Source organism: Delphinapterus leucas, chromosome X (genome assembly GCF_059928025.1).
Source record: "Delphinapterus leucas isolate spDelLeu-1000000601 "Yukka" chromosome X, BTC_Dleu_Yukka2, whole genome shotgun sequence".
Taxonomy (NCBI): domain Eukaryota; kingdom Metazoa; phylum Chordata; class Mammalia; order Artiodactyla; family Monodontidae; genus Delphinapterus; species Delphinapterus leucas.
In genome coordinates this window covers 45664598-45680216 of record NC_143150.1, presented here as the reverse complement: position 1 = coordinate 45680216, position 15619 = coordinate 45664598, and the positions used below count along the sequence as shown (strand labels likewise).

Here is a 15619-nt window from a genome sequence, read left to right as displayed (position 1 = left end):
ATACATACATACATACATAAAATAAAACAGAAACAGACTCACAGATATAGAAACAAACTTATGGTTACCAAAGGGGAAGGGGCAGGGGAGGGATAAATTAGGATTTGGGGATTAACATATACACACTACTATATATAAAATAGAGAAACAACAAGGATCTACTGTATGGCACTGGGAAGTATATTCAACACCTTATAATAACCTATAATGGAAAAGAATCTGATAAAGAATATATATATATAACTGAATCAGTTTGCCGTACACTTGAAACTAACACAACATTGTAAATCAACTATACTTCAATAAAAAAATATAAAAATAGGGAATTCCCTGGTGGTCCAGTGGTAAGGACTTGGCACTTTCACTGCAGGGGCCCGGGTTCAGTCCCTGGTTGGGGAACTAAGATCCCACCAGCCACGTGGCATGGCCAAAAATACAAAAATAAAAAATAAATTAAAAAAATAATAATACAGGAAAATTTCCCATGTCTGAAAGTATTAGTTTCCAGCTTGACAAGGACTAGAAAGTGCCCATCACAATGAATGAAAGAAGGGCCACATGGTCATGAAGTTTCACGGACAGAGATTCCCTAAAAGCTTCTAGAGAAATAAAGAGGGGAGAGATTATCAACAAAGGAATAGGACTTAAAGTAGCATCCAGACTTACACAATATTAGTGGCCAGATGACAATGAGACCATGTCTTCAAATTTATAAAGGCAAATGATTCAAACCTAGTATTTGAAATCTAGAAATACTCTCAGTCATATGTCAGGAAAGAACTAAGGCATTTACAGACATGCAAAGACTCAAAGTTTACTCCTAGGCACCCTTCCTCAGGAAGCTAATGGAGGTTGTATTCCAGCTAAATGAGGATGTAAACCAGAAAAAGGAAGACAGGGGATCTGAGAAACAGGGGTAAAGACAGAAGAACAGCAAAAGGAGTCCCAAGATAACAGCTAGGCAGAAGGCCTCAGGAGCCTAGGATGGAGACTCCAGAAAAAAGGTCTTCAGGGAAAATACTAAACTCAAGTTTTTGACCATATGGAGAATACTGATGAATGTTTGACAGAGCTCTTAGAGCACTCAGAAAAAAAATTAGCAATAGGTTCAGAGAAAACTAAGCCAATGAGAAAATGAGGTAATTATTCAAGCTAATGAAAACTAAAAGTTGTAAAACCCATATTACATAGGACTAAGCAGTTATTTTTTTTTAAACGAAGCATACAGCAGAAACTAACACACCACTGTAAAGCAATTATACTCCAATAAAGATGTTAAAAAAATGATCAAAGGATCAATCCAAGAAGAAGATATAACAACTGTAAATATTAAAAAAATGAAGCATATTATTATGTGGAAAAAACGTACAGAACTGTTTTCATATTAAGGTACCTTTTAGCTAAGAAAAGGGGAGATACAAATATGTTTCCATTTTTTTAAATAAATAAAAGTGAATAAAAATGTTACCCATAGAAGGAGGAAGGGAACTGGGCAGAGGGGACAGAAGTGAAAGCTAGACCTCTTTAAATACACCTTTATGGGACTTCCCTGGAGGTCCAGTGGTTAAGACTCTGCACTTCCACTGCAGGGGGTGCGGGTTCAATCTCTGGTCAGGGAACTAAGATCCTGCATGCAGCGCAGCCAAAAAACAAAACAAAAAGAAAATACACCTTTATTTTGTAGATATGACTTTGAAACCATGTAAATATCTTACAAAATTATAAAACAAAAATTTAATCAAAAGGAAAAAGAAAAAAATCAATCCCTAAAATTTGAAAGCAAGAAGAATGAAGAAAAAAAAAGAATCCATGTATCATGTCAAGTTGGTGGTGTAACTACAGAGATGAATTCCTTCAGAGCCACAATAATTGGACAAAAAGAACTGGACAGAAATCTTGAGCTCTTTTCAGTAATCATTTGTTAGTAATAATACTAGTATTGTTGTTCTGAAATTATATGTAAAGAGTAGGATAGAATAAATAAGTACAGCTGACCCTTGAACAACATGGGTTTGAACTGCACAGGTACACTTATATGAAGATTTTTTTCACTAAACGTGTACTACAGTACTACACAACGCATGGCTGATTGAATCCACAGATGTGGAACCACAGATACGAAGTGGATTTTCGACTGCACAGGGGTTGGCGCCCTTAACCATGGCCTTGTTCAAGGGTCAACTGTAAGTATTCTAATGTTGTCAGGACTAAAGTTTTAATTGTAAGAGACAAGAGATAAAAATATAAAATCAAAGGATTTAAGTAAAAACTCTATAATTTTTAATTTGATTTGGACATATTACTGTGAACTCATGATATATTTTCTTTTAAAAATATTTCCTAGCTCTGTCCACTAAAAAGGCATTGAAATATGACCAACTCAGTATAAATAAGCACACACCTAGCACCCTGCCATTTCCCACTAACAGAGACAAGGATTCCTTAAAGAAACGGCTGAGGGCTTCCCTGGTGGCGCAGTAGTTGAGAGTCCGCCTGCCGATGCAGGGGACGCGGGTTCGTGCCCCAGTCCTGGAAGATCCCACATGCAGCGGAGCGGCTGGACCCGTGAGCCATGGCCGCTGAGCCTGCGCGTCCGGAGCCTTGCTCCACAATGGGAGAGGCCACAACAGTGTGAGGCCCACGTACCACAAAAAAAAAAAAAAAAGAAACGGCTGATTCCAGCTCCCAAGCATAAAATGGACTAGATGTGCTAGAAATATCTTATCATTCCAGAACTATCACAGCCATCTAGGTCTCACAGCCAATTTAAAGAGGTTCCAATTGGCCAAAAATGGAGTAATTGGAGTACCAAAAAACCCCTAGTATCTGCAGTAGATTGAAACATATCAAGTATGTTAAAAATCTATGAGTTCCTAATGATACCAAAACAAACACATTAACTGATCATCTTTTGAGGAAGGTGAAAGAACCAAGGATTTATCCTGCCTTTCCTGTAAGAGTACCTTAGAGTAACCAAAGGGTTGATAGGGAAAAGTTATTTCTAGAAGAATTCCAGCTAATAAATAATAGATTTAGAACAGAACTGCATTGCAACCCCCCCCCCCCGAAATAAGAGATCTAGGCACTGATCACTAATGACAGCTAAACCATTAAGCGAAAAACTGACAGGGAACTTTTCAATGAGTGAATCAGACTGATGACACCTAAATCCGCTGTTCAATGTTAACATCACCAAGAAAGAGAGCCCATTAGACATCTACATATAAAAACATTCTTGCCAAAAATCAAACCTGAATCTGATCAACACTCTAGATCTACCAGCTTAGAGGAAATACAGGGGATAGAGGAAGAACATTCAATGATATCAAGGGGATTCAATCAGCAAAATCCAGAATGGGAGAATCTCCAGAGGAAAACAAACCAGTTTCTTCAAAAAGTAAATTGCAGGGACAAAAAAATTAATAGGGAGAGGTACTTACAAATTAAGAGGCTAAAGAGACATGTTAATCAAATGCAATGTATATACCTTGTTTGAATCCTGATTTGAACAAGCCAAGTATATCAATTAAGCTTTTTATGAGATAAAACAGTGCCAAATCTGAACATTTACTAGGTAGTTGATGATATTATGGGATAAATGTTTATTTGCAGGTGTGACAATGGTATGAAACTATGTTAAAAAATTAAGTCCTTTCTGTTAAAACTCATGTTGTGGTATTTATATCTTATATGATATAATGTCTGGAATTTGCCTCAAACAAATCCAAAGAGGCTGGTGGAAAGTGGGTGAGAGTATAGTGAAAGCAAGATGGGCCATGTGTTGATAGTTACTGAAGCTGGGTAATGGGTACATGGGGTTTGTTATACCATTCTATACTTCTACACGTTTGTAATTTTCCACAACATAAAATGAAAGAAAAAAAACAGTACAATAAAGGAAACAAAATCTTAGTACATCTACTTGGCTCAGGAGTGAATATCTACAGTCATAACAATACAGATGCTAGAGACCAGCTGCTTGGACTGGAGTGGTGATGATGGTGGTGGAAATAGAAAGAAGAGGGTAGAGTCAAAGTACTTTTAGAAAGGAAAACTGAACGAAATAAATAAGAAAACAAAAAAAAAGAAAGGAAAACTGAAAGGACGTGGAGATTTATTATATGTGGCTGAGGAGGAAGTGGTAGAATTAAGACAGAGGAGTCTAAGAGGACATATGTTTCTAGTACACATTGCTACCATTTACTAACGTGAGAAAAAAGGGCACATTTGGAAAGGGGAGAGGGTAAATTTAGTTTAGGGCAATGGTTCTCAACCGGAGGCGATTGTGCCCCACAAGAGATATCTGGAGGCATTTTTGGTTGTCACAACTCATGGCCTCTAGGGGCAGAGGCCACGGATGCTGCTAAACATCCTCCAGTGCACCTAATAGCCCCACACAATAAATAACCATCCAACCCAAAATGTTAATAGTGCGAAGGTTGAGAAATCTGGATATGGGCCAATGCTGATTTGAAGAGCTCTACAGGAAAACTAGGTGAGGATGTTCGGTAGCCTTTGGAACCCCACCTCCTGAAGCTCAAGATGGAGCTGGTATGCAAATATAAGTTTAGGAGTTGTCAATTTACAGGTGGTCATTCCAATCATCAGCTACAGTGGTGTGCAATCTCCCATGAATATATTCAAAAAGAAGGCCAAGGACAGAGTCCTGGAGGATACCAACACTTATCGTGGGAAAGAAAGGGAGAAAAAGATCCCATGAGAACGACTAAGAAGTGGCCAGCGAAATAGGAGGAAAACCATCAGAGAATGGTATCACAGAAACCAAACAAAGACAGTGTTCCCAAGGAGGAAAATAAGAATAATAAGTGGTACCAAAGGCAGAGAAAAGGTGAGTAAGTTAGGGGCAGAAAGTTTCCATTTAATTTGGCAAAACGGAGCTCAGTGATGAATTTGTCAAGATTAATTTCTAGGAATTGTTGGGGGCAGAGGCAAGAACCATCAGATTTTTTTAATTGAATATGTTTATGAAAGAAAAGAGCCGGTAGAGGTGGAGAAAAGTAGGTAAAGAAACGGGAGAAAGAGGGAATGTAACAAAGGAATAAGGGACCTGGGGAGAGAGGAGATGAGTCTAAGATGGTGTTTCAAGGAAGAAGAATAGCCTTGGACAGGTAGAAGACTAACAGCATTTCACTGAGATAGGAGGGAAAGGAGGGGTAAGATTTCAGCAAAATTGGTAGATGGTAGGGGAAGCAGCTAAGGGAATCCTCATCTGTTGGTCTTAATTTTCCAGTGAAGAACCAGGCACAGCCATCTGTCAAGAGCAAGGGTAAATGTGATGGGATAGGAAATTCGAGGAGAGGTAAGAGTTTGAAATAGTCACTGAAGACAATGGGAGAAGAAGCTGACAAGGGTCATGCAGGAAGATTTCCAGAGAATGATCCTATGATGGGAGCTGTGTTCTAGCCAGGAAATCTTTGAGGTCAAGATGTGTCCTATGAGAAGGCACCACCCTAAGTGTCAGAAAGCTGAATCATTAGGAGGATGGGTGCTGTAAGTATAAACAGGGAACAAGTATGTCAGTTGGAAGCCCTGTTTCTTTTTCCTTTTTCTTTTAAGTTCCAGGAGGGCAGGCGCCATGTTTGTTTGAATCACCACTGGATCCCCAGCACCTAGTCCAGTGCCTGACACATAGTAGGTACTCAATAAGTAGTGGGTACATGAAATAGAGGGATACTAAAATGTCTCAGAGGCCAATCTAATGATGTAGATGCCTTACGCCCACTCCCACATCTCTCATGATATGTTTCAACCTTGTTCTGCTGAAAACACTAGCCTTCCAAATACAGACACCTGCCACTTACTATCCTGCCCTCATCAGTATCTCTCTGTCCTAAATTTCCCTTGTATTAAATTCCTTGGATGCTTGACATTTGCAATAATGGATGCAGTTCTCTCTCCTCCTCTCCACCCTCTCTGAAATGAAACACTAGCAATGTTCTCTCCACCGTTAAGAAGTACACTTTCAGAACAGAACCCCTCCTCCCCTGTAGCACTAGAAGAGCTCTATGATTAAAGTATCAGGCATGCTGCCGTTATAGACTGCAATGCCTGGGGTCATCTTCAACCAGCCTTTGTTCCTTATTACCTGTGCCACTTGACTGTGTTTCTTGGGGATGTTTTTCAGATGGTTAGACCGTACACAGACCATGTTCCTGTCTATGGAAAGAAAAAGAATTTGATTTACATGGTTTTCTTCCTAAAAGATTATTTAGAATAAAATGTCTAGCAACTCAAATCCCCTAATCCAAAGAGGCATATGCAAATATGAAGAAGCAAAGTACCTAATTCATGCTCAAGGCCATTTTTCAGAGAAAACCTGTTTCCTGGTCTGGCCATTAAAAAGCTTATTCTTAATGGAGCTAGTCCGCAATATTTTCTCTCATGCCACAAATGTGCAATATGATAATGTCTGCTTTCTGTTCAGATTTTAAGAGGGAAGTAAAATGTAATGGGTTTTGTTTTTCTGTTAGTGAATAACAGAACACTGATGTCATATACTCATTTAATTCAGCACACAGGGGAAAAAAAGAAAGCCAAGTGCCTACCCTAATGAACTGTAGTTTAAGGCATATGGATATTAAACAGTGTGACTAATATAAAATGATGGTGTTTCAAGTGGATTTATTGAAAATGGGCAAATGATAAGTTCAGGAATGGAATCTGGGAATGGATACTGGAATTAAGTCTCAGAAATATGCCACTGTGATTTCTCTCACCAGCACTCACCTCCCCTACCAGTTCTTTTAAGGCAGATTTATCGCAGAAAGCTCTTAATTTTCAGGGATATGGGGATGTGAAATAGAAAGGGCACGTCTCTAATAAGCAGGAGACTGCTCCCAGTACAGAAAGTAACATAAAATGATAACAATGATGATGACGACGATGTTGACAACAATGATGATAATGAGGCCAGCAGCACCAGCATCAATATTTATGAAGTGCTTACTAGGTCTCAGGCATATGGCTTTTAGAGGAAGAAAGCTGGGGGGCGGGGAGGTTGATTCCTAGCACTATAATACAATGACTACTCACCAAAAAGTATCCCCAATTAATCTTATTTTTTAATGCCTTTTTTAAAATTGAAGTATAGTTGATTTACAATGTTGTGTTACTTTCAGGTGTACAGCACAGTGATTCAGTTTTATATGTATATATATATACATATACATATATATATATTTTTTAGATTCTTTTCCTGTATAGGCTATTACAAAATACTGAGTACAGTTCCCTGTGCTATACAGTAGGCCCTTGTTGGTCATCTATTTTATATATAGTAGCGTGTATATGTTAATCCCAAACTCCTAATTTATCCCTCCCCTACTTTCCCCTTTGGTAACCGTAAGTTTGTTTTCTATGTCTGTGGGTCTATTTCTGGTTTGCAAGTAAGTTCATTTGTATCATTTTTTTTGATTCCACATATAAATGATATGATATTTGTTTTCCTCTGTCTGGCTTACCTCACTTAATATGATAATCTCTAGGTCCACATTGCTGCAAATGGCATTATTTCATTTTTTGTAGCTGAGCAATATTCCATTGTGTATATATATACCACATCTCCAATTAATCTTGTGATCATGCTCTGCATCAAAGGCTTCCAATTCAACTTTCTCCTTTAGGGCCACCATATTTCCCACTCCTCTCCACTCCCACAGACACTGTTCTATGCACCCTCCCCTTTCCTCTCAGTTTTTGTTTGGTTATTTCTACTAGTCGCAGCCTTCAACTGACCTCTCCAAGTTCCCAGGTAGTACCCCACAGTCTTTGGATTGCCATCTGGGCCTCAGTTCACAGAGAGGGTGGACTTATTTCGGTAGCCACTGATGACAGGCTGGAGAAGGCAGAAGGACAGGAGAGGGACAACAGGTCAAATAAAACCAAGGAAGACAATACAAAGAATGAAAGAATGTTCTCTGGATGAGAAAAAATAAATGATGCTTGCTTGGAAGGTATGGCATAGGTGAAATTCCATGACTGAGAAGATCAAAACACTCCATAGACACTCCATAGGAGAAAGCAGTTCCAATCTTGCCATAAAGCAGGAGTCAGAAAGCTTTTTCAATAAAGGGCCAGACAGTAAATCATTTTAGGCTTTGCAGGCCATACGGTCCCTGTCACAACTATTCAACTCTGACACTGTAGTGCAAAAGTAGCCATAGACAATCCATAAACAAGTGAGCTCAGCTGTGTTCCAATAAAACTTTATTTACAAAGTCAAGCAGCAGAGCAGATGTGGCCTCAGGGCCATAGTTTGCCAACCTCTGCCACAAATTAAATTCTGCCTTTCTGTGGCCTCATTAGAAGTTTTCCAAAGTCTGGAATCTGTCTAAGGAGGCAGTAGCGTACTGGTTGAGAAAGTGGGCTCTGCATCAGATCAACTTGAGTGTAAACCTTAGCTCTGGCACTTTCTAGATGTGTGTCCTTGGTCGAATCACTTAATCTCTCTGAGCCTCAAGTATTCGTCTGTAAAATGACACTGTCTATCCCTCAGTGTGACTGTAAATAGTAAACAAGACAATGATACATGTAACTCACTTAGCATAGGGCCTGGTCCCCAGCAAGTGCCTGGTTAAGTATTGGCTGATAGTATTAGCTATTAAGGAGACTCGGTAGATAAAGGATAGGGAAGTAGGGGTTTACAGAAGGTATAATAGGATGGAGAAAACAACAGAGGCCCTCAGATCTGGGTGCAGCTGTTGTCACATTGACTCCATTGAGCATTTGTAGGTAAAATTCTAGTCTCTGTAAAATTTTCTTCTGAGCTTCAAATTTCACCTGCAAAAGAATATAACCAGTGAAACAAAAGACTTCTGCAGTATCACCTCAAAGAATAGAAAACAAACAGGATAAGAGAAGGTTGTCCCACGGATTCTTGGGTCATGGTCTCAGCAGATAAGGATCTCAGAATGATGTAACAGCAACAGACCTAATGAGGTACTGGGAAAAGGTCAAGTGAGCTCTTGTGTAAGCTCACCATTTCATCTGACCTTTCAGACTGAACATTCCAGCTATATGTTAGTGCTGTCCAGTAGAACTTGCTGTGATAATGGAAATGTTCTCAATTGGTGTTATGTTCTATGTAATATGGCAGCCTACACTAGCTACAGGTGGCTACTGAGCACTTGAAATGTGACTCATGTGACTGAGGAAACGAATTTTTAATTTTATTTCATTTTAATTAACAGTCGGCTCTGCCATCACGTGACACAAGCATTCCTAAACCATACTATGCAAAATTACTCAAAAGAAATCACAGGGCTCAGGGCTCAGGGGAAAATGGGGTTGGGCAAACACATTCCAAAAATTTTTCAGTAACACACACAAAAAAGTTAGGAAATTAATAAACATAGAAAAGTTTTGCACATGTTAAGCAATGTATAAACACTACAATAAGGATGGCTCATTACCCTGACAAAGACCTGAAACTTGCCTGTGGAAGTGGCTGTCCACTTATGAGTTATCATGAGGTGGTGAAAGGAGGGTTATGGGGGTGGAACAGAAAGTTCTCACAGCAGATGTGAATGGGTGTGGCTCATACCACACTCAGTGATCTGAGGGAGCTGGGAGATGTGTGTGGGTGCTCATTTTACAAATTCTTATGCAGCTCAGTTTGGCCGGGTACAGATCCCCTTTCATCTCATGTTTCTCGTGGACAGAATCACTCCTAAGCAAACATGAAATCTGCATTTTGTTCAAATTGTTCCCTAATACATCAATCTGTTGGAACAAATTTTCATTTTCAAAACAAGCATTAGAGCAGAATTGACTGTATTTAAATTTAAATAGCCACATGTAGTGTAGCTAGTGGCTACTGTGTTGGAAAGTGCAGCTATACATGAAGCAGCAAGAGCACTTGCTACTCACACACACAGAGCTGTAAGAATAACCCCCAAAAAAACCAAGGAAGAAAGGAAACAGGCATTCGGATATAAGGCTCTAGAGTTCGGAAGACATAACTGGCCTAAAGTGAAAATTTCAGAGTCATTAGCATATTGAGTTTAAGGACACGTTGGGGCATCTGGGTAGACCTGTTCAGCCAAGCTTCCTACAAGTCTAGCACCTGATAGAATGGAGGAGTGAAGACTTAAGCTGGGTACCTACCTTGAGCTGTTCATGGCTCAGCCTCCAGAGTGGCGTCACAACATCAGCCAGCCTTGAATAAAATAATCCAGGCATCTTATTCATTATCTAAATATGTACTGAGCACCTACTACGCATAAGTACTTCCTGCCACCATTTGCTCTGGCATTTTACTTATCATTCAGAAGACCTAACTCTCAGGCCCCTGGGGAGATGGAGTCTGGGAGGAGAGCCCATTTTGGTGCTGTCTACTTAACAAAGCCGAACAGATGGGCAAACCTAATATAAGAAAAATCCAGATTTATCAGGAGGTAATTAATCGTATTACAAAAAGGCTTCACCGTTGCGTTCCTTTAAATAGCTCACCTCCCTAACACTTTTAAAATATAATTTGATTTAGAAAATACAGTTGTTGCATAAAATGAGGTATATTTGTGTTTGCATGGCTGCAGTGGGACTATTCATTTCTAATTCATCTCATCTCTAAGTCCCTGGTTTTCAGTATACCTGTCCTGGACCTTTTGAGACACAAGGTCCCAGTTTAATATTCTCTTTCTGCCAAAAACACACATAAAGGCAAGGAGAACATTTTCTGCAATCACAAAGCATTTCCACCAACATTCCTTAAATGTCTTAAGTTTGCCCTGGGTATCCTACCCGAGGTGCCCCCCTGAATCCCTGCAAATGCCACACTGTACGTCAGGCATACAGAATTTCAGCAGGCCCAGAGATTCAGATTTGTTAAGGGGAAGGGATATCACCCAGGGCCTTACCTTTCCTGCCAGGAATCATCTAGTGGTCCAAGATGTCTTGGTTTCTTCTGACTTTTCTGTGTTCTTTGACACTTCTTGGCTATCATGTGGGTGAAGTTTCCCTTACATGCTGAGCCCAGAAAGAGTTGTGACCAACCTGGAGGCTTTCTGGCACACCAGGGGAGCAAATAATAATAGCATCTACCTTATAGAGTGGTTGCAAGAGCTAAATAAAGGATAATAAAAAACACTTAGCACGGTGCTGGGAAAACTGGACAGCTACATGAAAAAGAATGAAATTAGAACACTCCCTAACACCATACACAAAAATAAACTCAAAATGGATTAAAGACTTAAATGTAAGGCCATACATTAAAACTCTTAGAGGAAAACATAGGAAGAACACTCTATGACATAAATCACAGCAAGATCCCTTTTGACCCACCTCCTAGAGAAATGGAAATAAAAAACAAAAAACAAAAATAAACAAATACGACCTAATGAAACTTAAAAGCTTTTGCACAGCAAAGGAAACCATAAACAAGATGAAAAGACAACCCTCAGAATGGGAGAAAATATTTGCAAATGAAGCAACTGACAGAGGATTAATCTCCAAAATATACAAGCAGCTCATGCAGCTCAATATCAAAAAAACAAACAACCCAATCCAAAAATGGGCAGAAGACCTAAACAGACATTTCTCCAAAGAAGATATACAGATTGCCAACAAACACATCAAAGAATGCTCAACAGCACTAATCCTTAGAGAAACGCAAATCAAAACTACAATGAGGTATCACCTCACACCAGTCAGAATGGTCATCATCAAAAAATCTACAAACAATAAATGCTGGAGAGGGTGTGGAGAAAAGGGAACCCTCTTGCACTGCTGGCGGGAATGTAAATTGATACAGCCACTATGGAGAACAGTACAGAGGTTCCTTAAAAAACTAAAAATAGAACTACCATATGACCCAGCAATCCCACTACTGGGCATATACCCTGAGAGAACCATAATTCAAAAAGCGTCATGTACCACAATGTTCACTGCAGCTCTATTTACAGTAGACAGGACATGGAAGCAACCTAAGTGTCCACTGACAGATGAATGGATAAAGAAGATGTGGCACATACATACAATGGAATATTACTAAGCCATAAAAGGAAACGAAATTGAGTTATTTGTAGTGAGGTGGATGGACCTAGAGTCTGTCATACAGAGTGAAGTTAAGTCAGAAAGAGAAAAACAAATACTGTATGCTAACACATATATATGGAATCTTAAAAAAAATGGTTCTGAAGAGCCTAGGGGCAGGATAGGAATAAAGACACAGATGTAGAGAATGGACTTGAGGACACGGGGAGGGGGAAGGGTAAGCTGGGAAAAAGTGAGAGGGTGGCATGGACATATATACACTACCAAACGTAAAACAGACAGCTAGTGGGAAGCAGCCGCATAGCACACACGGCGAGATCAGCTCAGTGCTTTGTGACCACCTAGAGGGGTGGGATAGGGAGGGTGGGAGGGAGACAAAAGAGGGAGGAGAAATGGGGATATATGTATATGTATAGCTGATTCACTTTGTTATAAAGCAGAAACTAACACACCATTGTGAAGCAATTATACTCCAATAAAGATGTTAAAAAAAAAAGCACTCAGCAGAAGATTAAATAGACAAGATGTTTGTAAAGCTCTGAGCAGTGTCCAGTGCCTGGGAAAAACTCAATACATGTTAATTACAACTGTCATGATGTTTAAAGACAGTATGGGACTGAATGGGGGTGGCAATATTAAAGGGAGCAGGGGGAAGGAATAGTGGGAGTAACTATGAGTCAAAAGCTGGAAGAGTTAGAACAGGTGAAGGGCCTCACTTTGGAAAGAGGAAGGAACCCCTCTTCCTCCAACACAGGACTCTCTGTTGTTGCCTATTTACCTAATGGTGACTGATCATTGATGTTTAACTATTTTGAGTACCCAGGACACATGAATGGACTTGGCCAGACACCTCACTGATCTGCCATGAAATTACCTTTTTGCCCTTGCCCTCTACCTTGGATTTCATCCCAATGTTAAGTCATACCTTAATTCATAATGAAATACATTTCAAGTCCAACGTATGGAATAGGTTTATTAACAAAGATTCTTCCATGGACTCAATGCAACCAAAAATAAATAAATAAATAAATTTATTTTAAAAATTAAAAAGATTCTTCCATGGCTCCCTCTATTACTGTAAAATTAGTATGCATGATCACTACATAATTTAGAGGATGCTGATATGGGTGCTGTAATATTTAGCCCATACAGTATTTTGTATGTTTACAAATTACTAAAGAAAGTAACTGTCATAGCTTGGAAGCATTCTGAGGATTTCAAATTTCTAACAGAATAAATTTAAGCTGGCCCGGAGTTCAGATGTTAACAATAACACACACCACCCAGCTCCCAGGAAGGGACACGTCGTTAAGAACATGGGCTCTGGGGCCATGTTCTAATCCCAGCTCTTCTTCTCACTAGCTCTGTGACTCTGGGCAAGTTACTTAAGTGTTATGAATCTCAGTGTCACCATCTATAAAAATATGACTGGTAACACCTACCTTTCAGGGTTGTGGTAAGAATTAAATGAGCTCATATATAGGAAGCACTCAGGTCTGTGCCTAACACAGCAGCTGTTCAACATGTGTCACTGCCCTGCCCTCAGGCTCTGATTCGAAGTGTGTCACCTGACTTCTCTGCGCCTTAATGTGTCCAACCTGTAAATCTGGTGAGATATAATGCATGCGAGTGCTGTGAGCGTAAGAACAATTACGTGGAAACTTAAACAACACACACACGCAAACTCTCCTAACCTCAGTGCCTGCTGGAGTGTGGTGAACTTAAGGCCCACTCAGGACCACCTGTTAATACTACCAAATGTGTGACCTGTGGTAGACCTTTGTCCAAAGTGAGACAGATGTGTATATCTGAAAAGCAAAACCAGAGAAAGGAATGAGTGAAGGGGCAGGAGACAAAGAATAAAGAATGGTACGGAGAGGGGCACCGAGGAGGCCCACACTACAGGTGGAGAGAGTGGTGCTCTTCCAGGAAAGGGGCCCTGTCCCTCCAGCTGGCAGGGAAGGAAGAAGGAAACTGCAGGCCCACTGGGGGTTGGCAGAGGGGCAGGGGAGCTGAGGAATTTGAGTACAGCTATCTCTATCCCATGATATTTAGACTTTTTGTGAGTGTGGGCCCTCTCCCTGGTGACTGCCACCATGACTGTGCTCCACTTGCCCTGTACCCCTTGTCCTTCTACATTTCTCCAAATGGTCAGATATAGTCTACAATAGGACTCTACTATTTCAGGGTGCCAACCAGACATCTCTCCTGGTAAAGAGCCTCTCATCATACTTAGTAATTTCTCAAGTGAAATATAGTTTTCAAGGCAGTATAGTAATACCAGCCAAAGTGAGTTATATTTTGTTTTTATAGTGTTTCCTGTTTTAAATAAATGCTTGGGTTAAAAAAAAAAAAGAATGTGACAGCTGCTCTATTTCTGCCTCAGGAATTGATCAGAAAGAGACCCAAGGTCCAGAGCTGCCAGAGAGCAAGGTATACTAACTCTCTAGGGCTGAATAGCTAACCAGCCTGACATGCTCAGAGAGGTTCAAAGCAGAGACTATGCAGTAGGTTTAATCCTCACAGAGCCAAGGATCTCCTTGGAGCAAATGTTCACCCACGGAAAAGGATCCTGCTTACACTCTCCGTTCACCCTTCTTGCAGCTGGCCTGGCCCCAGACATGGTTCCTGGCTAAACCAGACGGACAGATGGGTACTGCTGCGTCCTGACTGCAGCCCACGTGCAGTCAGGTCCTTCCTTCCCCCACCAGACCCCCTTCACCAGCCCTTCCATCCCTCTCTTCTTTGGGCAAGTTCTGCCCACCGTGTTTGGAAGGGTAACGAGGAAGAGACACTAGGAAAGGCTACCACTGAACTTCGGCGGGCTGCAGGGCCAGAAGAGCCGACAAGGGGAACAGGGGGAGGTCAGAACACAGGCGGACACAGAGCTGGATGCGACCACATGCAGCCAGCGTCCGGTCGTCCCCTCCCCCACCTCGCCTGCCTTCCCAACTCCGCGCCCAGGAGGCAGCCTGGCGCAGTAAACAGTTTTCTCTACTGCAGGGGATAAATCGGGTTTTCGGACACTCCACGTACCCCTCTTACCTTCGTAACCTATAAATCTTCTTACAAACCGGAGGCGGTTAACGACAAAATCAGCTAAGGGTCCGCATCGCAGCCGCTGGGGAGAGTCACTTCCTGGTGCGTCCAGCGCCTCTACTCCCGGAACAGACGCGACGGGACGCTGGGCTCCCCCTGGGCGCTGGCCTGCCCCTGGGCGCTGGCCTCCCCCTGGGCGCTGGCTGGCCCGACACCTGGAAGCTTGTCTCGTGAGCCCTTCCCCCGACTTTGTCCTGGCGCTTCTCTAGAAATCTTCCGCCAAAGCACTCGTTGCGCTAAAGCCCGGCGCCTTCACTCCCCAGCGACCCCTCCGCGCGGCCCCGCCCCCTGCCTGCTCTCCTCACCCTCCCATTGGTGGATCTGGATAAATCTCCTAAATCACTTAGAAATTCTCACTACTGTAGCGTAAACAGCGCTACCTCTATAGGGGTAGCCTACAACCAAAAGAATAGTTTTCTAACGGTAGAATTGCAGGCATCAGATCCATAATGGATTGGAAGATTGGGAGATGAAGAGCGGGGTGGCTTCCTCAAATCGCAGCGTTGAA

At 41.3% G+C, this 15619-nt stretch overlaps 1 protein-coding gene across 1 annotated transcript in view; it reads right to left on the bottom strand.

Moving 5' to 3' along the window:
- Positions 1 to 14635, bottom strand: part of TRMT2B (tRNA methyltransferase 2B) — a 40779-nt gene extending 26144 nt beyond the window's left edge. Inside the window, 6 exon segments of the mRNA XM_089904911.1 lie at positions 6107 to 6177; positions 7756 to 7855; positions 8665 to 8799; positions 10126 to 10177; positions 10878 to 11061; positions 14593 to 14635. Coding sequence (XP_089761037.1) covers positions 6107 to 6177; positions 7756 to 7855; positions 8665 to 8799; positions 10126 to 10177; positions 10878 to 11061; positions 14593 to 14635 — 585 coding nt within the window.
- Positions 14636 to 15619: the final 984 nt, after the last annotated feature.